The sequence below is a fragment of the Phodopus roborovskii genome, unplaced genomic scaffold (assembly GCF_943737965.1).
Source record: "Phodopus roborovskii unplaced genomic scaffold, PHOROB, whole genome shotgun sequence".
NCBI lineage: Eukaryota > Metazoa > Chordata > Mammalia > Rodentia > Cricetidae > Phodopus > Phodopus roborovskii.
In genome coordinates this window covers 7,166,589-7,191,432 of record NW_026125295.1, presented here as the reverse complement: position 1 = coordinate 7,191,432, position 24,844 = coordinate 7,166,589, and the positions used below count along the sequence as shown (strand labels likewise).

At 49.8% G+C, this 24,844-nt stretch overlaps 1 protein-coding gene across 1 annotated transcript in view; it reads right to left on the bottom strand.

Moving 5' to 3' along the window:
* Positions 1 to 24,844, bottom strand: part of Ctdspl (CTD small phosphatase like) — a 110,033-nt gene that overhangs the window by 6,863 nt on the left and 78,326 nt on the right. Inside the window, exons 3-6 of the mRNA XM_051202226.1 lie at positions 16,154 to 16,186; positions 9,559 to 9,660; positions 6,500 to 6,556; positions 3,412 to 3,504 (exon numbers count right to left, since the gene is read on the bottom strand). Of these exons, the coding sequence (XP_051058183.1) occupies positions 3,412 to 3,504; positions 6,500 to 6,556; positions 9,559 to 9,660; positions 16,154 to 16,186 (285 nt within the window). The remainder of the gene's footprint in view (positions 1 to 3,411; positions 3,505 to 6,499; positions 6,557 to 9,558; positions 9,661 to 16,153; positions 16,187 to 24,844) is intronic.

Sequence of the window (24,844 nt, the reverse complement as noted above, 5' to 3'; positions counted from 1 at the left end):
AGATTTGGAAGGAAAAATCCCAGGTCTGGCAAGCTATAAATTTTGGCAGAGGAGACTGGAGAAAACAAGGTTAAACAAACAAACAAACAAAAAAGCCACATGGACGGGTAGGGGTGAGGATGGGGGAGCTTCAGAGAGAAGAAGGGGCCAGAAGTGTTAGGGAAGGAGGAAAGGGACGGGAGGAAGGAGGGAGGGAAAGAAAGGCCCGCTGTTCTGAGTAATTGCAGAAAGTGGACAGAATTACAAAGCTGCACAGCTATGGCCCTGTAAGAAGCTACCTAGGACGGATCACTCCTTGTTTGGGTTCCTGTGTGTGTACATGCGTGCACGGACACACGTGAGGTCACCATCCAGTCCTTCTCTATTTTTCTCCACTTCAGTTTTTGGGTCTCTCCCTACACCTGCAGCTGTTGATTCGGCCAGACTTGCTGGCCAGTGAGCCCCAGGGACCCTGGCTCTGCCTCCCCAGTGCCGGACCTGCAGGGGCCACACTGGCCACACTCGGCTCTACGTGGATTCTAACGAAGCTTGCGCCAACGCTTTACCTACTAAAAAGCCATCTTCCCAGTTTCTCAGACCTGCTGCTTTCCCTTTAAAGTTATTATTGCTGTTGTGTACGTACAATGTGCGCGTGGAGGTCAGAGGCCAACCTTATGGAGCTGCTTTTCCTCCACCGTCACTTGAGTGTGCTCCAGGGACAGAGCTCAGGGTCGCCAGGCTTGTGTGTCGGGTGGCCTGACCCACTGAGTCAGCTCATCAGCCTTTTAGACCGCTTTTAAGAGGGGGACTGGATAATGGGACATATTTTAGGACTGGTATTTCCCTCTCGGAGTCTCCTACAGTTCTTGCCCATCGAATCCATCAGAAGTTCCTGTCGGTTTCATCTCCAAAAACATCCCGACTCCCTACCTTCACTCCTTTAGCCCAATGCATCTCCTGGGCCAGGTCTCCTGACTGGGGAGGCTCCTATTTCCTGCTGGCCCCTCTTCCCAGCGCCCATTCATTTCCCCAGCAGCTGTCAGAGTGGCCACGGGAGGGCACACAGCACAAGCATCACTGCCCTGCTTCAGGGTCTCCACTGGTCACCCACTGTCTTTGGAGAAGTACATGGCACTCAGCATATCCTATCACTGCCTTGCCCTGCAGGACTGGACGCAGCAGCATGGCCAAAGGAAGGCCCACAGCCAGGAATCCCCAGGGCTGGCAACCCTTCCTGGGAGGGAGCCAACACCTGAGGCTGAGTCATGAAGGCCATACCTGATGGACTGCAGCTGGGTCTGTGGGAAAGTCCTTTCCACTCAAAGGACATTCTGCGGGAGCTGCACCTCCCACAGCTCAGAGCCCTGTTTGGGTGAAGCTGGCTACGGGGCGTGCGAGCAGTCTACAAAGGGTCGACCTAGATGGAAAAAGATGGGCCATCTTCTCCTCATTGACACCACCAGGGGTGGCAATCATCCTTTAAATTCTGTCTTTAAAAGATTGATTTTAAACATTTTATGTGTATGAATGTTTTGCTTGTATGTATGTATGTATGTATGTATGTATGTATGTATGTATGGCACCATATATGGGCAGTGTCCACAGATGCTGGGAAAGGGCATTGGATGCCCTGGAACTGGAGTTACAGAGAGTTGTGGGCTCCCATGTGGGTGCTGAGTGTTGGACCTGGGTCCTGTCCTCCGCAAGAGCAGCCAGTGCTGAGCCGCCTCTCCATTCCTGTCAATCATCTTTTAGGGAAGTGTCTGGGGGAATCCAGGCTTGCAAGATCAGGATGAAGCCTACCAGCACCTGAGGCAGGGACCTCACGTCTTCCGTATCCTTGGTGCCCTACCACGCACGAAGGGTATATGCCGTAGCACGAAGTCTGGGAGTCAGTGGGCTGTGCCCGCAGGCCCTGGCGGGAAGCAGGGAGACCCACCGGGTAAGTGCTGCAGGCTGAGTCAAGCAGTCAGTAAGTACAAAGGCTGTACTGGCAACTCTGCAGGGCAAGAAGAACACTGACGGTAGGGTAGGGCTAGAGACACAGATGGCGGCGCAGGAAGAGCAGCCCAAATAGGGATGCTTGGGCGCACACCAGGGATAATGCCAAGGAAGAGTGTTTTCAATCTCGCCAAGGAAAAACAACCCTCGCCCAGCGCACCGGCGCAATCCTCGCGCTTGCTACTTGGCTGGTTATGACTTCAGGTTCTTTGGCATCCCCGGAGCAGGACCAGAAATACCGCTGAAGCTGCACACACAATTAGTCTTGGCACCACTGGGGAAGACTATTTCCTTGAGGCCATGCTCTGTCTTTTGTACACGGTAGGTAGGTGGTGGCCCTTGCCTCGGTCAGCACAGGGAACAGCCCAGCCAGAGGAGCACTGTTGAGGACCTGAGGTCAAAGGTCAGTATGTAGAGGAATGTGGGTGCCGCCTGAGGCAGGCCACCAAGGAGGAAGCTGCTGGTGGCTCTCGGAGGCGTTAACCTGCACGGCAAAGAACTCATCTTTGGGGCAGCCCAGAGCTTCCAAGGTGCCCATGGAGGCACTGCCAGTGCTTGACCAAGTGGACGGCCCGACCCTGAGAATCACGGCTGGCAGACTTGGGAGGGGGAGCTGGGGCCTGTTCCGTCTGCCCTGCAGCACAGCATGGTAGCCACCAGCCCTGCCTGTATGATGACATCACCACACCAATACTATGGCACTATACACCCACCGGACGACAGGGATGCTTGCCCCGTGACAGTGTCCAGGGCGGGGCACAGAACACCGTGACGGCTCAGCAGGTGGCTGCTTAATAGGAGTTGGTAGCTGTGCTGAGCCATTCACACGGGCCATCTCATTTAATCCACTCCACCAAGCAGATGCAATTGGTCCCAACTAGATAAGAGGAAACGGAGGTGCCGGAAGCAGGGGACTTGCCAGACACCAGGCGGCTCCCCAAGCCAGTCGGAAATTTCATCAGCCCATGCCTCCAAGTGACACTTGATACCTGTGCTCCCCCAAAACCTGTGGCCACTAAACCCAAGGACACAGAGACCTCTCACATCTGGCTGCCAGTCAGCGGCTGAGGGACACGCCACGTGTTGTGTAGCCATCCTTCTGTAGTCACAATGGACGGGTCATGTGATTTCGTCTGTGGGTAACTGGTTTCAGGTGGCTGCCTACAGCAACTTCATGGAGCATTTGTTCTAAATGCTCCCCGTCACCATGGTAACCAGAAGCCTTTCAGCCTGGCAGTGTGCACATGGCCTGCATCCATCCCATCTGGGGTGGGAACCTGTCACCGTAAAAATAGCTTCCTCCACCTTAACAAAAGGCTCTTGGTGGCTTGGGGGGGGTGTGGGAGGGTGGAGGGGTTGTTGGGGGGGGTTGTGGGAGGGTGTAGGGGTTGGCACGTTGGCTGGGAGTCTGCAGCAGGGAGCAGGACGCACCTTGGCCAAACTGGCAGTAAAAAGCACACACTCAAAGAGCTGCCCCATCCTCTGGAGGAACTCGTCCACGTGTGGGCGCTTCAGGACGTACACCTGCAATGGGAGGAGACAATAGGCCGTCAGTCACACAGCAGCCAGAGATGCCCTGGGCCTGGGAACGGCCGCCCCAGGGGTCCCTCATCCTGTGGTCAAGCTTATGCATGGTTTGCTGAGGTTTGGACTGGAGAATCGGATGTAGGTTCCTGGTGTAGACAACCCTCACAAAGAGAAAGGGAAGCTGACCCTGGTATCAAGGGTCTTGGGCTCATCAGGGCTAGCAAGTGGAACGCAGCTGTACAGCGTTCAGGTGAGGCCACTCATGCATCCCACGTGGGCTTTGACCCCGCCGTGAGTCAGTCTCCATGTGGGCATAGGCTACAGCCTAGGTGCGGTCCTTGTGGAATCCAGGACTGGCTGCTGCCTTCTACTCCGAAAAGTCCTCATCCCCACCCCATAAGGCCTAGGGTTAAAGAGCTTGGAAACTGTCCACTCCACACCACGGAGGTCACTCTGCTTATGTGGGAGTGCAGATGGTATTTTAGAGTGTCGAGGGGTGTCTCTTTCCCACAGCTGGGCCCCACGCGCCCTTCAGGTCAGGGCAGACAGGATCACAAGGCATCGTGGCTTCGGCTAACATACAGGCTCCTGTCTCTGAAGGTGAAATGAGTCTGAGGGAACTGGGAGATGAGAGAGAAACAAAGCCAGGGAGGACAAGTGGGAAGAGGGAGGGAAGAACCAATTAAAACTTGGATACATTCCACCGAAGTTAGCCATCTCTTTGAAATACAGCGCATTTACCAGGTCACAGCGCTGTGTGCTCAGTACAGCTACAAGGCTGAGTGGGATGCTGTGCCCGACTCACAGCCTTGAGCACACACAGAAATCAGTGAATACAACAACACTCACCGTAGGGGGGAGGGTACATTAAAGGCAATTAATTTTCCTTTCCAGAGGAGGGAGTCACAGAGAGTAACATGTGGCTTGGACCTTGAAGGATGAATAGGAGCTTGCATGCTAAGAGTTCGAGTCAAACTTCTAAGCCGGACCCTTGACAACAAACACATGTGGTGGTATGCTAAAGCCAGCGTGCCCAGCCAATCACAGGAGCAGACAGAGCAGGAGAGAGACGCCGCAGAGCGGGAGGCTCTGCACCACTTGTAAGAACACACTGCAGGTGATGAATTTCCCACGTGGAAGCAGCTGCTTTGCTGTCAGAAAATGGTGCTTGGTGGGAAAAGACGGGGATGGCCGAACGAAGGGAACTGAGGCCTGGTTCTGTGGCGGAGGGCGGGGCCGGAGGAATGGGCGGGAGACTGAGTAACAATAGGACCCTACTGCACTGGGGTGCTGGGCTAGGGCCGAGGACAGAGGTATGGCTGCAGCTGGACCCCCTCTACTCATAACACCCCTTGGTGCGGGTGCCAGTGACTGGTGTGGCCTCCGGTTGTGTCCCTGGGAGGGGAGGACTGCTTGGACAGCAAGCTTGGCTACGTGCAAAGGGCTGGAGACTGCAGGGAACTCTGACGTTGGCGCCTTTGGCAGAAAGGAGGATCCTGGGCCCGGATGCCGGCGTCCAGGCCCGCGTCCCCGTGCAAGTAACCAAGAATAGGCCCCTTGGGACCTGCACAGCCTATCCTGGATTACTTGAACGAGGCCACGGCCTTCGCCAGGGCCTTGGTCCTCTTGCTTTCCGCATCTGGAGCTTCCTCCCCTTAGGCGTTTCTGATCTCAGCCCTGGGTCCCTGGGGTATCTACTGCCAAAGAGAAGGGGCTGAGGTAGCTGCGCATGCTCGCGGTCCCGTGGTGCGGAGGATTCCCCACCCCCTCCCCTTCCATGCCACGGGGCAGCCCTCCTGTGCCTCATCTCAGGATCTCCGCAACTCGAGGCACAGTACTCAATGCAGAAGTCCGAAATCCTTGTCGGGTGCTGAGTTAATCAGCGGGTACTCTGCGAACTTTAAAGGCCCAGGTGCCTGCAGTTTTGGCTTTAGATGGCTTTTAAAAGCATGAGACGGCGCCTTCCCCAGGAGGGGTCAGGCGGAGCCAAGACTGCTTGTGAGTCAGGATCCTCAATTCGATACTTTTCATATTTAATCTTGAGCTAACCCTTCCCCTAAGCAAGTCTCAGTTCCCGGTGTGTTCCTGGTGTGGCCAGATAGCGACGTCACAGGCCTGGGTCTATTGTAACAACCTGCATCCAAGAGTCACGGAGCCTTGCTAACATCATTAAGCTATGGCATCCCACGCAGCCCTAAGTGGCATCTGACAAGAAGCCACCTCTACTTTAACCTCCAAGGCCAGTTTTTCTACCAAGCTCCTAACGTATTCATAAATGAAGCCATTCCCAGAGGAGCTTGCTGATGTCAAAGGAAAAAAAAAAAAAAAAAAAAAAAAAAAAAAAAGACTCATGCCAACTGGCTGTGTCCACAGCAGCCTGCTGATATTAACACACCTTTCCCCTTTGCTTTGAGCCGCTGGAGAAAACAGCTCGTGATAAGATCACTCTGGGGCCGCTGGCATCAAAGGGACACCTATTCCCAAGAATGCCCCCTAAGTGAGTGACTGGTGGCATTTTCCTATTGCATGTTAGGAGTAGCCCAATCATAGGAGGGCAGTAACCAGATGTCGAGGCTGGGGCAGACTAGAAACTTCTGGAAGTCTACACCAAATCAAAGAACAATCACATCTAAAATTTATGAACTGAAAAGGTCCCTCGTAAACCGCACAAAACAAATGTGTGTGTGAGGTAGAAAGTCATTCACTCTATTTCTGGTTAAAAAAAAAAAAAAAAAAAAGATAAGATAGGGTTTCTCTGTGTAGTCCTGGCTGTCCTGGAACTCACTCTGTAGAACAAACTGGCCTTGGATTCATAGAGATTGGCCTGCCTCTGCCTCCATGCCCAGCTCACTGTATTTACTATACAAAGTTTGTTTTCTGTGGCTCAAACAATTTACCACTGAGATGGGAATTTAGAAATTACATTCACAGGGAATGTGGTTACCAGAAAAAAAAAATGTTCCCCAAACTCCAGGTTGCTTTGATGTCTTACCTGGTGTATAGTTCCATCGATTTCAACCGGAACAATGAAATCAGCATTGCTAATGGGCTAGAGAGAAAAGAAACTGGGATTAATATGTCTGAAGGGAAAATTAAATGGGAAATTTTAGCAAGCGAAAAGCTTGCCTGGACCAATGTTTTGATAACTGGGGCCAACAGTTCAGGAGGGTGTTGGCACGTGCCTTGGGTCCTCGAAATCACACAAGCAAGAAGGGCACATTTCTCTCTGGGTGTTGTGTATTTTCAGCATCCTGGTCCAACCTCTTAGTCACTTGCTTTGCCTCAACCTCAAAGGGTGGTGCAGCCTGGCAAGGGGCCTCCTCAGATGGTCCCAGACAGCATAAGGGGAACTGCTGATGGCCACCAGGGGGCAGAGACGAGAGCCTGCTGGCTGAAGCCAGCATCACTGGAAAAGCAATTTGTCCTTAAACTCAGTGTGGGCAGCTTGGCAGGGAGTGCCCAGAGCCCAGGCCCACGGGAGGCGGAGCCAGACGGCCCAGGCCAGGACCCTGGGCAGACTTCCCCTCTCCACTTCAGCGTCTCTTCAACTGCTATGGTGGTGGGTCTGATGGGTCCCCATGGCTCCATCAGCAGCCTCAGGCCCTGCCTGGTGGCCTGGCCTGGTGTTTTGTTCTGGAATTGGAAGGCAGCCAGCTTCTCAACTGCTCTGTTCTAAGAAACACAAAACCCAGCTCACCCACAACTTCACAGGCTTTTAGCATAACTCTTGGGTAGTATTAGACACGTTTGAAAAGTAAACTGACTTTAGATGACAGGCTTATATTCAGGTATACACAGAATCCCACAGATTAGAAAAGTTCCCATACGGGTCCAAAAGAAGCATCAGCCTGCAGATCTCAGAGCAAGAGAGACTCAGGAAGACAGAGGCACATGGTGGCACCTGGGTAGAGGTGTGCAGAACCTCTGGTCAGGCTGTAAACTGGGCCAGCCTCTAAGCTTAGCAGTGGACCATACTCTTCCTTAACATACAAACCGAAGAACATGAGGTGCCAGACTATCACCCCACCACTGTGGAGTGAGCTAGACCATCACCCCCTACTGTGGAGTGTGCTAGACCATCACCCCACCACTATGGAGTGTGCTAGACCATCACCCCCTCACTGTGGAGTGAGCTAGACCATCACCCCCTCACTGTGGAGTGAGCTAGACCATCACCCCACCGCTGTGTGTTCAGATGTGGGGGTGTTGCTGAGGTTTAAGACCATAGTCTATCTGTTCCCAGGGTAGAAAAGCAAGGGAGGAACTCAAAATTTCACCACTGAAATATGGAGTTATGAAAAAGAGAAAACGACTAGAGAAGAAACTGTCACAAGGCTTTGGGTTGTGAAATCACACTCCACGTGGTGAAGTGAGGGGAATCCGTCCCAGCTTACAAGTCCTGAGCTCGTGTGTCACACAGGGGTTCACAGCACACACTTTCTCAGAAGACTCTGAAATGCCCAGAACATTAACAGCCATAATCCGACTTGAAAAAGTAGCTCAGTCTGAGCCTGTGAGACGGGGCAGGGTGCAGCAAGGACACACGCACGGCTCAAGGCTCTGTAGGCCTGATGATAGGAGTTCGATCCCACAAACCCGCAGTGTAAGGGAAGACGTGAGCCATAAAAGCTGTACTCTGACGTTTACACACACACACACACACACACACACACACTCTCACACACACACAGATATACACACACTCACACACACCCTCACACACTCACACACACACCCCATGGCACACATGCACTCACACACAAAAATAGACAAATAAAAAGGTAAGAGAATTTTAAAAAGTAATCAGGCCAGGGAAGGAATGAGGAATTTCTGTTCACAGCGAGTGGCAGCTGTGCCCTCTGAGCAGGGTCCAGAGACAATGGGCTGCCAAGGTCCTGCTTCAGAGCCACGGACCCTTGGTAATCTTGGGCGGTTTGTCCAGGGCTCTTTAGGAGTGCTTTCTATGCTACGTCAGCAACCGACCCCCCTCTGAAGGGCTTGAAGCCCCAGCCATTTGCTTCATAGGACAGGGGCTGCTGCAATGCCGAGCTTGGACCAATCCTGGAGGAGCCCAGCCCTTGGAATGCTGGGTAAAGAGATGGACCTACAAGCCTCAGCCACTAGAATGAGTCCCCTTGTCACTGCTAGGCTGCCAACCCCAAAGCCTTTGGAGACAGCCTCCTGACCTTGTCCTGTTTGTTCACGAGAAGGCACAATGTAAGATGCTATTTCCAGCAGGACGGTGCGAGGTAAATCTGATGGCTCTTCCTGCCTGATGGCCTGCCAGGAATGGCAAGGGCTCGGGTGAGACACCCAGCCCATCACAGGTGGTGGCAGTCACATCTCTCAGTGAAAGCCTGAGGTGTCTCAGGGCAGGCGGGAGAAAAGAATTTAGTGACAGTGGCCAGGGTAGAGCAGTCTCACCGCAGGAATAGTCCACGGACACCAGAACCATCCACTGCTTCCCCGCAAAGCCTCTGACATTCACTTAGACGTAGCTTAGCTGCAGCTCATCACCCACTGAGAGGGGCTGTGAAGGTGGGCACTCACGGGCACAAGAAACCCCAGCACCAACATGATCAGAATGAACGGCCCAGCCCGTTCGAGAGTTGGGCGTAAACATTGATCTGGGAACATTACCAGGACAGCAGGACACCCGACAGTTTTCAGGGGTCCCCACTCCATAAAATGCATACTGGGTACTGATTGCCCATACCACCTAAATCTAAAAACATTTCCATAGGGCGTAGGTCCCGAGGAAGTCTGGAGAGCTCAGTGATATCGGTGGCCCAGTAATTTCTTCCCCAAACCAATATGTTAATATTCAACTACTACAGCTCATGAGGTTCACCTGGGTTAGGTCAGGCCCAAACCCTGAGCTCAAGGGATTTCTTCAAGAGAAGTGAAGTCTCACACACAGGCACAGCTCTCGTCCGTCCTTTTCACACGGAGGTCATGAAGTCACAAAGACCCCCCCAACACACACACACACACACACACACACACACACACACACACACACACACACACTATCCCGAACGTAGAATTTACCTTGAATGAACTGTGCACCAGGGTTTCGTCCAGATCAATAACCACACATTTCTTCCCGTAGTCGAGCACCGTCACCTCTGGAAGGAGGGATTTAGCTGGTGGCTAAAGAAGAAAAGAATCAGTATTATAAACGCACCGTAAGAGCCTGGGCCTACCCACCTCCGTCATAGCAGAGACCACATTAATGACGGCGTAAATGAAAGCGAACACTTAAAGGCTTATCACGTACATCACTTTCCTAGAAGCAATTAACAACAAGGACTCTGCAATGGAGATTCTGTCCCACCGAAGCTGTGTCTTTTGGTGACTGACCAATGGGAGGGCCTGGGCTCTGCCTCAAGCCTGGCTCAGTATCACCTCAGGTACTCTTTGCTGTTGGTTGAGGGGATTACACCTCCACGTAAAACAGATACTTATCAGTTGCACCAGCAGTAAACCACCCAGCATACTTCCTGGCACGCATAGGGTGGCCATTATTATTATTCAAATGGATCACATAAGAACAGGTGTTTTCTTTGTAACTACTATCCTGACTTCACAGGCCTATTGCCTGGGGGGGGGGCACATTGTGCCTAAAATTCACTGCAACACATGTCAGGAAACTTTGGAGCTTTGTTAGACCTCTGGTATTCTTGTTTATGCGTATGCGTGTGTGCCTGCTTTTCTGTGTGTGCATGCAGTGTCTGTGGAGGCCTGGAACTGGCTGTGGGTCACCATGAGGGGGCTGGAAGCTGAACCCAGGTCCTCTGCAGGGGTAACACAAAAGTCTCAGTTGCTGAGCTGTCTCTCCAGCCCCACCCACCAATAAGTTGTCCTTCAGATATTAACACTGAATGGGTACAGCCCCTAGGCTGCTGTGCTGTGAAACCGATGGCCTGGGCAACGGAACCTCAGCAGCTGACTCGTCTCCTGTGGTGGGGTTGGGAAGCAGCTAGTACACTGCTCCACGATTGTGAAGTATTTATTTCTCTGGGCCTTGCCTCATTCCAGAGATAATGTGAAGAATTTTAATGGACTGTGGTATGCTCAGTGGCTAATGTCAGCTAGTTACCCCCCCAAAACTGTTTAATGTTTGATGTAAGACAAAACATAATTAAGCATCTAGACTCAGCCATGGAAGAATAAACAGTGGAGTTTTTCAAGCAAGACAAGCAAGGCCGAAATCAGAAGTATTTAAGTGGCTGGTTCCTTTTACTTTTAAACGTTAGCTAATGGAAAAAAAAAAAAAAAAATTAGAAGCTGGGCCGGATGGTGCACACCTGTGATTCCAGGAGGACTACTCAGGAGGCCGAGGCAGGAGGATGGATAAGACTTGTCCAGGCTACAGACTGAGTTTAGGGCTTGTTTGGCCAACTTATTGAGGTGGCTGGGGATTCAGCCCCGGGTAGAATGCTGGTGTGTGCGGGGCGCTAGGGTTAGTTTCAGCACTGAAAATAAAACTGAAAATTGAACTTGCGCTAACCACAGGGCAGGTTAGCTGAAGGCGTAGGTGCCATGATCACCACAGACAGGGGCTGAGCAAGAAGAGGTGACAGGTGGGGCCTAACTCCAGGGTGTTCTCTGAAGTTATATCTAAGTCCTGGAGAAGAAAAAGCCCAGAAGGCTCCACTTGCCACAGCTCTAAGTAAAAGTGGCTTCAGTCCTCCATAGCCCTCCCAGCACCAGCCAGGGAGGAGGGATGTGGACTGCTTCCATCATTATAAACAGGTGAGTCATCAGGGTTATCCAAACAAACAAACAAACAAAAAAACAAAAACAGAAACGTAAACTCACACCAAGTTTTATACAACACTATGTTTCTAAAAAGGCAGGGTTGAATACAACCACGAGACAGGGGATTCTTTCTTTGGGCCATGGCGGAAGGCATGTCATGTGACCACAGTAAAATTTGGTTTGATTTTATCGCACAATTATGTGAAGAGACAGCCTCACGGTGAACAGTACAAACAGGTAAGACCCTTCCTATCCCCCTTTCTTTCTCCCTCCCCCTGGGTTTAGCCTGCTTCTTCCAGCCCTTCCCTTTGTTTTACACACTACTAAAAACGATGTTCATAACTTAAGTCACTTAGGTTGCTAACCTGGAAAACAAGGCTCTAGGGATTCTACCCATCACAGATCAGAAAACATCAAAGATCTGCCAAACGCAGCTCAGTGATTTTCCAAGCCCAGGACTAAAAATTACCTTCTTAGCATACACACCTATACTTTATAAGAAAGAAAGAAATTCAGGTATCCCTGACCGGATGATGCCTGCAGGGAGGGATCAGGTAGGCTGAGACAGGAGAGAGGAAGGCCAGGTTGCAGAGGATGCAAGGAGGGAGGGCACCATCAATTCCCAGCAAATTCCTCAGTCCCCTGATGAGACAGCCTCGAGGTATTGGCAATACAAGGGCACCGTAAAGCCACGATAAGTGTTTTGTGACTTAGCTGGTCTTGAACCATTTACTCGAAGGTCTGACCAAATCTTTGCAGCCATCATTAAACTCACAAACAAGAAAAACACCCATTATACATCAAGAAGGGCCTTACAGGGGCCAGGAGGGTTGGCTCAGAGGTTAAGAGCATTGGCTGCTTTCCCAGAGGTCCCGAGTTCAATTCTCAGGGACCACAAGATGACTCACAACCATCTATAATGAGACCTGGTGCCTTCTTCTGGTGTGCAGGCACATATGCAGACAGAGCATTATACATAATAAACAAATAAATATTTGAAAAAGAAGGGTCTTACATATTTACTGCAGAACTATAAGTTGAACCAGGTATTAATCACTCTAGAACTGATCCATGCCTACCCTTTTTTCCCTTTTGAAAATGTGTAACAAGGTGTCACTAAAGGTACCCAGGCTGGCCTTGAACTCACTCTACCTTGGCCTCCTGAATAACAGGAATTAGACAAACAAACAAAAATGTTGTTTTCATTCTTGTGTGTAGGTTGTATGTGGGCACCTGGATGCCATGCATGTTATGTCATGGATTATGTGTGAAGATCGGAGCACAACTCTGGAGTCTGCTGTCTCCTAGCTCCTGTATGTGGGTTCTAGGGGTGAGCTCTGGTGTCAGGTTCACTTGGCAAGCAGCTTTTACCCACCAAATCATCTCACCGGCCATTTAGCTTTGGCTGGTCTGGAACTTTCCACCCTCCTGGAGTTAAGAGCATGGGCCCCCGAGTATGATAAGAATGGACCTTTCTACACAAAGTCACTTATACAAACGCTCAAATGCTCATATGGGACTTGCGGGGGTGGGGTGGGGGGGGGAGAGGGAAGGTTTGCCATGCGAAGTCTGGGAACGAGATTCCAGTTTTAGTAAAAGCTTCTGGCAGCTAACACAGACGGACTGTTAAGTCAGTTCCTCCTTTCCTGTCATGTTAGTGTTCAACTATACTGCCAGGGCTCTGTGTATGCACACTAGTGAGACATGTAACTTCATACTGCCAGGGCTCTGTGTATGCACACTAGTGAGACATGTAACTTCAGCAAGGGTATGGGACGACAGGACTAGGGTCACAGACCCTGCGGCATCTTTCACTGAGATGCCGCTGTTTTCAAAAGCTTGTCTGAAGCCATGGACACTTTCCATCCCCCACATCTCTCCCTTACCTTACCCTCCAACACCAGACTGTAACTGAAAAGCCCATGCAGCTTCCCAGTGAGGACGACCTGACTCCCAGCCCATGGGTGGGATATGAAAGCTACTAACTGAAACTTTCAAAAGCCCATGTTTACGATGTCATCTTGGTGGTGTGTCACACATGACGACCCGGTAAATGTTCAGGGCAGCCAGGTGGCCACTGGAGTACTATGCCACACTTTCTAAGTGGATGAAGAATATCAAAATCTCACAGGAGAACATGGGATGTGGGTTGGGTCATAAAACAGCAGATGAATACATTTACCTACAGAAGATTAAAATTGCTTTGTGGCCAAAGTGATCATAAAGGAAGTCAAAAGATACATTATAGATGTATTTAAGTGCATGATTTGTATGTGCATGTATGTGAACATACGAGGGTCATAGGACAACTGTTTGGGGTTTGGTTGTCTCCTGCCATGTGGTCTCAGGGAATCTGACTCGGGTTATCAGCCTTAGCAGCAAGCAACTTTACCACTGGGCCCGCTGTCTTAACCCGAGCATCACTTCCTGAACATTTAAGAAAGACAAGATAAAACCTAGGTGGGTAGGAATGAGGCAAGGTGTGTGGCCAATGAGACACTGTTCATATTCACCAGTCAACAGATGCAAGCAAAGCAACAAATCAATAGCATTCTTCCTTCGCTTTTGGACTGGCAAAGGTCGAAAACCCTTGAGAGCCATTTTCAGAAGGGGAATGGGGTCATCTCATAGTTTTTGGAGGGCAGTTTGGCTTCGGTAACTAACAATGTGGTCCTCATGTCTTCAGCTAGGACCCAATCGTAGAGGTCCATGTACACACAGATACTGCTGTAGCAAATGCTTATGGATGCGCACAAATGGCGGCCACGTGAATGCAGCCGTGACAGGCAAAGCGATGGCCTGGACGGACGCGACCGCTTGCAGACCTGCGGGAGCAGCACAATGGCGTGTGTATAAGCACGTCTGCCTGGAAGCTTTCTGAGAAGTGCAGGGCAAACATCAGTGATGGCTACGGCAGATGGTGGGAATGGCTGGGATGTTAATTTTTCAGCATGTAACTACTGGCTTGGATTTTTGCTGAATAAAAAGTTCAGAGTCTAAACTTTTGCACTTGCAAATAGCAAAATGTGTTTAGGAGAGAAGCAGGGGTGAGGCCTTAGAAGAAATGGGGGACTCTGTGCTAAGGTGCCCTGGGCACGCATGCATCACACACACGACCCTTCTTTCCTGGAGAAAGCCTCCAGGAGGCCAGGGGACCCGGTCTGGGGTGTAGAACTGACTGGGTACTACAGCACCTCTAGTTTCCGTCATTCTCAGTATTACCCAGAAACCCCTCTGCTCCAGAAAGGACAGGAAGTGGCCCCGGGGACCTTGGGAAGTCAGTGCGGATTTTACCAGGGATGTCAAGACTTAATTAAATTCAGGACGACCTTGCTTTCTCCCGGTCCTGAACACTGAGCAGGCAGAGGAGGTGGCACACTGCCTTTGTGTCATCATTTAAAGATGCAAATTGGGGCTGGGGATGTAGCTCAGTGGTAGAGTTCTCGTTTAATATGCACAGGAACTAGTTACCAGTATGGAGGGGGGGGGCAAAAGCACAAGTTACTTTAGCTGGGTGTTGCCTTTTTGGAAACCAGTCCCAAGAGTCACACGCCCGACCCAGTCCCAAGAGTCACATGCCTGGCCCACCGGCTGCTGTAGGTATAGGGCGGAGCCTGTAGTTTATCGATCAGATGCTGAGATAAATTACACAAGGAGCCTTCTTGTCCCCGTTTTCAATATGCTGGGAATCTGAGCATGGCTGAGCCCAGTTTGTGGGAAAGGGCCAGTTTCCTCAGCAGGGTTTGCATGGCACAGAGTTGCTTTCATTTGGCACCTAGCTTTACAGGGGCCACAAATTACCTTAGCGTGACATTGAACGGGCGGGGACAATAGATGCTGCCACCCTGCTGGGTGTCACCCGGAGACCCTCACTCAGGTGCCACATTGCCTAATCCGTCTTCGCCCCAAAGAAGCTCAGCGCCTAGGCATGGCCAGCAGAGAACTGACAGTCTTGAGAAAAATAAAATGATTGATCTTTGTGGGCCACTTGCAAATGGCACGTGGCACTAAGAGCCTTCTTGGGCAACCCAAACTCATAAGACCCACTCCATTCAATACAGGGCAGCCCCGAAACGTGTCGAAGTACACAAACAGATTGGATCCCATACTCGGAATCAGATAATCCTAACAGACCAATTCAAAGGCTGCTTTAGAAACTCGCTGTAGAGTTACTTCCTCGGGAGTTGTTTGCCGTACAGCCTGAGGATGGACAGTGCTGCTGGCTGAGCACGGGGTCATACCGGACTGACGGAGGGACGGCAGTGGGGGCCTGGGGACAGGGTGACAGCTCAGCCCAGGGTTTTAAAGGGAAAGCGAGTGAGGTGGCAGAGTTGCAGAGCAGTTGGCCTGAGGGGCCGGAGGGGTGGGCAGGGGCCTGTGAGTTCAAGGAGTCTGCCGGAAGTTTCCTCTGGACCCAGAGCTGCAGCCAAGCAGTCCCCGAGCAGCGAGCAGGCTCAGGGAGGCCGGGTCTGCTGTGAGAGTCAAGTCTGGCAAGGTCATCGCCGTCCCAGTCAGAAGACCTGGGCGGGTGCAGTGGCGTGGGTGGGGTGGGCTGCAGGCCACCCCAGCTTACTGAAACTGGAGCTTCTCCTCGGGAGAAAGGAAGTGAGGGTTGCAGGGAGAGAAGAGGAGAGAAGCGGGTGAGCAGAGTCGTCTGTTTTCTTCCTCAGACGGCTGTCCCGGTCACAGCTCCAGCTAACTTTGTTCCTTTGCTTTTTTTTTTTTTTTTTTTTTTTTTTTTTTAAAGCAGACTATGGTTGTTTATACCACACGATAAAACTCAACAGAAGCAAGAACACTGGAACCCTCCCCCACCCCCAGCAGGTCTGAGGGCACTGAAGGGTTTCACACATGTTTAATAGAACTGGATAAAGATACATACGCTCGGTACGGGAATGACCTGCCTCTGGTCACCCTGAGGAAAAAGAAAAGAAAATCACTGTCAGCATGGAAGACACAGAGACATATTCTCGAAAGAAAGTTGTACGCTCCCTAGGGCACAGGCACAGCGATGGCCTTCCCACTCCAGCAGCCTCGTGGCAGTCAGTGAGCTGGGGAACCTTCTGGAGGAAATGGGCCCGTGATCCCTCCGGACCCCTCCCGGACTTGGCGGCAGGGCTCCTCACCCTCACAGCCTCTGCTTATTTAAAGTGTGTGCCCTGATCCCAGGAGTAGACTCTAACTTAAAAACAAAACCGAACACTCATATTTTGATCTCCACCCCTCTAATAACTGGCTTGTTATTAGTATAACATAAGTATAACACGCAGGCAGGGTTATCAGATTACAAGGGATGTCTGACCACTCCAGGTCCTCTGTAGGGCAGAGAGGAGAACCACACAGAGGGGACAGGGCACAAGGTACCAGAAGTCCCCTCACAGGCTGCCCACGTAGCTTTCCCCTTTAAGGGAAACAACACGGTATTCCCTGAGGGCGTTGAGAATATTCAGCCTCATCCCAGAATACCAGCCACTGAAAATGGGCAGAAATAGTTCGCTATAGCATCAGTAAATGTTAATACAAGAAAAACATTGTTTTATTGATTTTCTGTTTTCTCCTTCTCCTTCTCCTTCTCCTTCTTCTTCTTCTTCCATATGGTGGGATAGGGAGATGTACCGTGTCATGTCTCCGATTGGAGGATTTGTGAAAAGATGTGTCCATGGTTACCGAGGTGCTCACCAGTGTCATGGTCTCCAGTGAAGGCCAAACCTGATGGCCAAGAGGCAGGCGACTGGCACCTCCCGGTAGCTCTGCTGATACCAGCATGGTGATTTCCTGATTCTCTCTGGCCTCTAGATATCACCTCTATGGGGTAACTGCAATTCCTCTTTTCTCTGAAGATGATGGCTCCTTCCGTGGGGTCCCTCCTCGCTACAAGTCTAAGCAGCCTCTGTCAGGGGCTTTCTTCCACACGATAGCACACCCTAATCAAATCCTCGTGTCCAACAACTTGTGCAGGGAACTTCATTCCAGAAACATCTAACTAATCCCATTCCCAGTGTGTGGACTCAGGAGCAGATGGCTGCTATCAGAGGGGGAGATTTTAACCCGAAACCTCTAAGTGCCAGCCCCTTCAGAGTAGGGACATTGAGACAGACAGATGACTGGGGGAGAATGTCCTCTAACTTCACAACAGCACCTCTGGCCTGCCTGGCCAGGGTGTCTCCCAGAGCAGGGACAGGTCTCTAGACACTGCAAGTCCTCCATGTAGGAAGCCCTGCTCCATCCAGAGACCACAGAGTCCCACTCAGTCAGGCCTGGAAACACCTGTCGTGAGGTGAGCGTATGTTTGGAGAGGTATCAGGAGCGTAGCCCAGGGCTGACAGAACATGGGCCACAGACACACAGAAGTGGCGCGCCACACGTATGTGGGAATGAGGACTGCACATGTGAGTGTGCACACAGACATGTGTGTGTGAGGTGTATGTGTGCGCACGAACATGTGTGTACTATGAGAAGTGTGTGTGTGTGTGTAGGGAGGGTAGGCACATGTATGGGGTATGTGAATTTATGTGTATATGGTGTGTGCGTGGTATTGGGTGTGGGAGTATGCGTGTTATTTGTGTTTCTGGAAATCCCTTTCATGCTCTCTGTACACCTGGGGTCCTCCATGGTAACTGCCACTGGAGTCTTACTGGGCACTGACCCTGTTTGTCTCTGGATGCTGCTGGCCTGCAGGTCTCTGTTGTAGCTGAGATGACCCCAGTGGCTGTCAGTTTAAACCACTGCTGCAGAATGGCTGCAAAAGGTAGTTTTGAACCTCTTCCTCTTTCCAGGGCGGAAGGCGCCACAGTAGTTGCCAGACTTGTTCGGTCCACAGACTTCCATCTTCTGCACTGTGCTGAGCTAGGGAGCCGTGCAGGCTTCAGTAAAGTCAGGTCTGGTGTCGGCTTCCACATCTGGGCTTGGCCTGTGTTCTGTGGGTGCTGGTGGAATTCGGTGCAAGAGGCAAGGGTGTCCCTTGGGAGTCAGCTTCCTCACCTACACGGTCCCACAGACCACACACTTGTTATGAAGACAGTGCCTCACTGTAGACTTAACTAAGTTTAAAAGGTTTTTTATTTTATGTGTATGGGTGTTTTGTTTGCTTGTATGTCTGTGCACCATATGCATGTCTGGTGCATGTGGGGGCCAGAAGGGGTGTCAGATCTTGTGACTAGAGTTATAGGGGGTTGTGAGCTGCCACATGGGTGCCGGGAACCCAATTCTAGTCCTCTGGAGGAGCAGTCAAACTTCTGAGCTCTCTCTACAGCCCCCATCCCCGAACCCTGAATTCTTTTGGCTGTGAGCTTGGCCTTTAACAGCTGAAGCATCTCTCCAGCCCACCTGAATTATTTAAAAGACATTTTGGCTAATGTGAATAGAGGCAGCCCATGAATGAGCAGGAATTCTAAGCGAGACTACTGCTCCCAAAGGAATGCTTTTGAAAGGTGTTTATCTCAACAGACAACTGAGGACCCCAGTTCCCTTCTCTTAGAGCGCTCCTCCACAGCCACACTGTCTCAAGTCTCTTATTTAAAACATATCTATTTATTTTGTATGTGCTTGTGGGCGTGTGCCGCCCAGACGTGTGGAGCTTGGAGGAGGACAACTTGCATGGTTTGGCTCTCTCCTTCCAGCATGTGGGTCCCAGGGATGGAACTCAGGTTGTCAGGTTTGGGAGCAAAAGCCGAGCCACCTCTCTGGTCCCCACTCATGGTAATAGTCTTTAAGCAGGGAGGGAGGGAAGTACACGGAGACAGCTGCTTGGAATTGGGGTCAGGATATGAACCACGGTAGACTCTGATTTTATATGTTACTGGTGGTTGTACATGCCGAGGAGTGGCGTCTGCTAGGGCAAGCTGCCTTTCAGAGTGCTCTTCCCCAAGCTTTCTCTCAGATTCTTTGATACTTTTTCCTTCCACATGAATCTAAAGCCCACCCAGAAACACACAGGGCTAGCTTTCAGCCATTCGGATCCGTTTTTATCTCTCTCGGGCATCTATATAAACAGTGATGTCATCTACAAGCAAGGCTAATTTTATAACTTTTCCATATTTATAACAACTGTTTCATGTTCCTGTTTTATCCCACCAGCCAGGACCTACCAATGATTCGCCTGTGTTGTTTGCTGTTCATTTTCAGAAGACAGGATAGTTATATCAGGATTTTATCATAGCTTTCTTCTTGTAGTTGGTCATATTTTTGGTTATATGGAAGGATGGCTGGTCTATTAAATACCTCATTTAATATTAGACCTTTTACCACTGTAAATGTCTTTACTGTGCTTAATGCTTTTAAAACTTATTTGTCATCTGTGTGCATGTATATCAGGTGTGTGGGTGCCCATGGAGGCCCAATGTGTGCATCAGATCCTCCAGAGGGGTACTTACAGACGGTTGGACGCTGGGAACCGAACCCAGGTCCTCTGCAAGAGCAGCAAGTGCTCTTAACCACTGAGGACTCTCTCCAGCCCTAACATATCTGACTCATCTCTGCTTGATCTGCTGCTAATATTGCCTCAGCAGTAAGACTTCTTTCTTTCGGTTCAGCCCGTCCTTACATACTGCTCCACCTCTGTATTCCTGCTTTCCTCCATCGTGCCGTGGTTGAGGTTACTATGGAAATAGTGCGGTACTCACTGTAACGGGCATTAGCCAGTCTTTACCCCGTCACCCCAGCTTCTCTTCTGGGTGGGTATATGGTGAGGTCGTGCTCCAGTGCCTTTGAAGTTAGGTAGATGCGGCCACGTGCAGGTATAGCCGCATGTCTTGCTGCGGCCTCTAAGGTTAAAATGCATTTGCTTCTGGGTCAAAACCTGCAGGGATTGTGACAGTCAAGGGAACCAAGATGCTGGGCCATCATCACCACAGGTCCAGGAATGAAACGAGTTGAGCTGTCCCACACAATGGCCCACAGGTGGCCACTGAGCCTGTGAGATGTGGCTAGCCCAAACTAAGACGTGAGCTAATATAAAATGCATACATTTGTTCTTGAACTGGTAAGATTAAAAAATAAATTATCTCGGCAGTATTCTACTGGTCCCATGTTCGAACCTTGGCTATATTGGGTTAAGTAAAATATTATTAAAAATTAATTTCATTTGTTTTAAAAATATTTATTCAGATGTGACTAGAATGATTTAAATTAGCTTTATGACTCACTGTATTTCCACAGAAGACGTAGCCAATCTATGACAAATAATGAATGAAGGATGAAATAAAAACTACTTGGTAACTCTCCAGACTATTTTTAAAATTAAGCTTAAAGTTAAAATATTTATTTATTGTATATGTATGAGTTATTCTGTGTGTGTATTTATATATGTGTGTGTGTGTTATTCTATGTGTGTGTGTGTGCCACATGTGTGTATATCTGTAGAGGGCACTGGACCTCCTTAAACTGGATGGAGTTACAGACCGTTGGGAGCCAACACATGGGTGCTGGGAACTGAGCCCAGGTCCTCAGCATGAGCTCTAAGCCACTGATCCCTTTCCCTAGCCCCTGTGTGCATGCTTGGGGTGAACATATGCCATTGCTTTATGTGTGTGCAGGTCAGAGGACAGCCTGCAGCAGTCAGTTTCTCTGTCAGTGTCGGGGACAGAATTTAGGTCACCAACTTCAACGGCAAGCATCTTTATGCAACGAGCCATCTTTCTGGCCCAACTTGTACTGTTTAAAGCCTCTTAGGCTTTAAGGTTGTTACTGAGGTAGAACTAAACTCATGCGGATTGGCCCAGCCCATCTATTCATGGGTCACTCCTCATTCTGGCGGAGAGCAGAAATACGTCCAGCTGAATTTCTCTGCACGTCATCCTTGCTGCAACTGGGTAGCCCTACGATAAAGTTCTGGGTTTTCTATGAAAGCAATGATGTACCAGGGTTAAACACGGCTAGTGTCACCCGTCACCCTCTACCTCCCCTGGATGCAAATCTCAGGATGCGAAGGGAGGCGCAGAGACCAGGGATAGCTGAGCAGAAACATGTCCGAATGGAAGAATATGTAGTCTGGGTTTCTTATGTCATCACCGGATCTAAACCAACTTAGCACGTGTCAGACTCAGTCTGCATGTGAGAAAAGGAAACGGGTAACCTATCGGTTGCTAGTTTTCTTTGCCGTTTGATGGCAGGCATGGTTTTGGTAATGGTGCGCTGCTGAGGTTGCCACATCATGTGGTGTCACGTTGGTCCCCTGTGAGCAGAATCTGGTTCACTCAGCTCGGTTTGTGCGTGGCCTGCCTGTCTCAGCTATGTTTCTGTTTATCCTCAGCAGCCATGGAGAAACCAGGGTCTGAACCCAGACATTCATGCTTAAAGGCATCTCCCAGGCCAGAGCAGGCTTTCTGACAAGACACAATTTTTGTTTCAAGATCTTTTCCGCCCCCCAATAGCCTGCACACATGTGTCATAGCCTTGTGTTTTTTATTGTTGCTGACGAGAAGTCTGAGACTAATATAATTGCTTTCTCTGGAATAATGTGTTCTGGTAGCTTGTAAGATGTGTTATTTCAGCTGCGCTGTGGGCGCACGCCTTTAATCCCAGCACTGTGGAGGCAGAGGCAGGTGGATCTCTGTGAGTTCGAGGACAGCCTGGTCTACAGAGTGAGTTCCAGGACATCAGGGCCACACAGAAAACCCCTATTTCCAGAAACAACAACAACAACAAACAAAGGAAAAGATGTGTTACTTTAACTCAGAGTTTCATCTGCGGGGACCCGGTCCTATGGGAGAAGCAGGGAGCTTTTCAAGGGCAGTCTGTCTTTTTCAGCTCAAGAACAGAAAGAACCTGCCCCTCCTTTCTCTTTCCGTCTGCGGATGGGTCTAGATGGCTCTGTTCCTCCCTCACGAGTTCCATCTTTGGGTTTCTGGTTTGAATCGTTTCCAGAATTCACACTCAGTTCTCAGAAATGGCTGCTGTCTCCTTTTCTCCCTTGAATTCTGAGGTTTTATGTTGAGTGCTGTGCGATGCTGGGACCCCACAGGTCTCTTCTGTCCCAGGGGCTGTCCTGACATGTCCGTGGAGGCTGGCTGCTATGGTTGACACTGTCTCCCCTAGAAGGAGTCTCAGGTACTGACTTTTCAACATGGACCTCTCAGCTGAGGCTACGTTTTTCTTTGCACGTGCCAGGCTGTGTTGTGTGCTCTGACTATGGCTGGCTGTTAGGCCCAACAGGGTCTTTGGAGGATGCTGGAGTACTGGAAAACCCACAGGAGACCTGTTTGCATGGACCAGCAGAGGTGAGGGAAGTCCCACACCACTAGATACCAGGGCACAGGAATAAAACCACCAGGTTCATCAGCAGAGCTCCCCAGGGTACCCACACTACAGTGGGCAGTCAAGTCCTTCCCCATGGGCCTCTGCTGCTGGTTGACATCTTAGGTCTGTCTTAGGCCCATTGCTGTTTGAAGGGGTATATGGCAGGCCACCTGGCCCGTTGCTATTTCGGGGTATGGCAAGCTGGCTGGCTCATGAGCTTCTGGTGACTCCCTGAAGATATTGCACTAATGCTTTTAAGTGGGTTCTGGAGATCTGAAGCCAGGCTGTTGGGTTTGCACACAAGTGCTGTATCCACCTGTACTTACTGAGCCATCTTCCCAGCTCTATTGTGAATATTTCTTTATGTTAACAATTGTGACATGCCATCCCTGTGGACATGTCATTTTTAACCAAGACAGCGACTGATTGTATGGCTATGATGTAGCTCATTTAACCAACTTGATGGCAGACGTCATTTTGTAAATATGTTTCTTGTATTGGTTAATGAATAAAGCACTGTTGGCCAATAGGAAAGCAAGCTAGGCAGGACTAGGAGACAAGGAGGAGAGAGGAAGTAGTAGGGAGGAATCAAGATGGAGGACGGCGAGAGAAGAACGCTGGGCCTCTCTCTGGTAAGATAAGACAACGTGGAAATACTTAGATTGATAGAAATGGGTTAATATTTGAGACAGAGCTAGCCAATAAGAAATACTAGTAACAGGCCAACAGAATTATATGTAATACAGTGTCTCTGTGTGTTATTTGTGGCGGGCGCGGCTCTGGGACCAGGTGGGCCGGCAGGGACAACCTACTTATAACACCAACTACCTATTTTAACCCCTTCTTGGAATCATTATGTGTCTGAAAAATGTGCCTCCATTGTCTCAAAGGAGGGTTGTGTGTGTAAGTGTATAGGTCAGAGGTTTGCATTGCATCAGGTACCTTTCTGGGTCATTATAAGCTATGCTGGATAACACATCTTGTATATCAATCTTTGTACATTCCTAACGACTTTTTTTTTTTTTTTTTTTTTTTTGCTATGAAATAAAATCGCTTTCATCATCAACAGGCATACTCTAAGATTGCATTCCACATTGCCAAGTGTCCTCTTGGAAATGTAAACCAATTAGCACGCCCTCTATGCCACTTAAGGCTGTACTGCAACCTCCACTCCCACAACAAACCCTCGCAGACAGGAGAAGGGTTGTTCCAGTTTTTTCCATTTTGAGCCGCGTATCAAAATCAGATGTTTTGCTCAATCCCACATTTGATCAGTTGTATTCTTTTTATTTAAATATTTAGTGTGTGCACACATACCCACGGCAGCCAGAAGATGGCACTGCATCCTCTGGGCTAGAGTCACACGCTGTTGTGAGCTTTGTGGTTTGGGTGCTGGGAACCAAACTCCAGTCTGGAAGGGGAGCAAGTGCTCTTAACAGCCGAGGCAGTGAGCCATCTCACCTGCCCTACAGCTCCCTCCCTCCCTCCCTCCCTCCCTTTCTTTCTAAAATAATTTGTTTTTATTTTATTTGCATTAATATATTGCAGGCATGTTTGTCTGTGTGACGGTGTTAGACTTGTCGTTACAGACAGTTGTGGGTGCTGGGAATTGAACCCATGACCTCTGGAAGAGCAGCCAGTGCTCTTAACCACTGAGCCATCTCTCCAGCCCCCATCTCTGTTTCTTGTTCTGTGTTCATGTTATTTGGAACATGAAGTTTTATGACTTTGGTGTCTGTAATCTTTCACCATGTTCCTTATGAACAATCTATTTCGTATTTTTCAATGTTTTTTTCTTAACCTGGAATCCAGTGTTGACAGAAATTAATGTAATCTGGTTTCTTTGCTCGTTCCTGGATGGCATCCCCTTGTCTATCCTTATATTCTTAACTGTTCTGAGTTATTTAGTTGCAGAGATGTCAGTCAGACAGTCTGTGGGTGGTTTTGGGTTCTGACCTATTCCGACAATCTAACACACACACACACACACACACACACACCAGCAAACACTACTCAGAGCCCTTCCACTTTGCTGTTGTTAAACACATATTGTTATTAAACGAGGTATTAACTCAGTTATACTCACTGCAAGGTCTGCTCAGACTCTATCTTATTTTGCCTGTTTCTCTATCTGCTACTGGTTCCTTTTTAAGAATTGTATTTATCTATTCTGTGTGCCTTATGGGTGTGTGCATGTGTGTATATGTGTGTATGTGTGTGTGTGTGTATGTGTGCGCGTGCGTGCGCGTGCACGCATGCGTGAAAGGGTCAGGGATTCCTCGTGGGAGTCAATTCTCTCCTTCTACCATGTGGGTTCTGGGGCTTGAGCTCAGGTCAT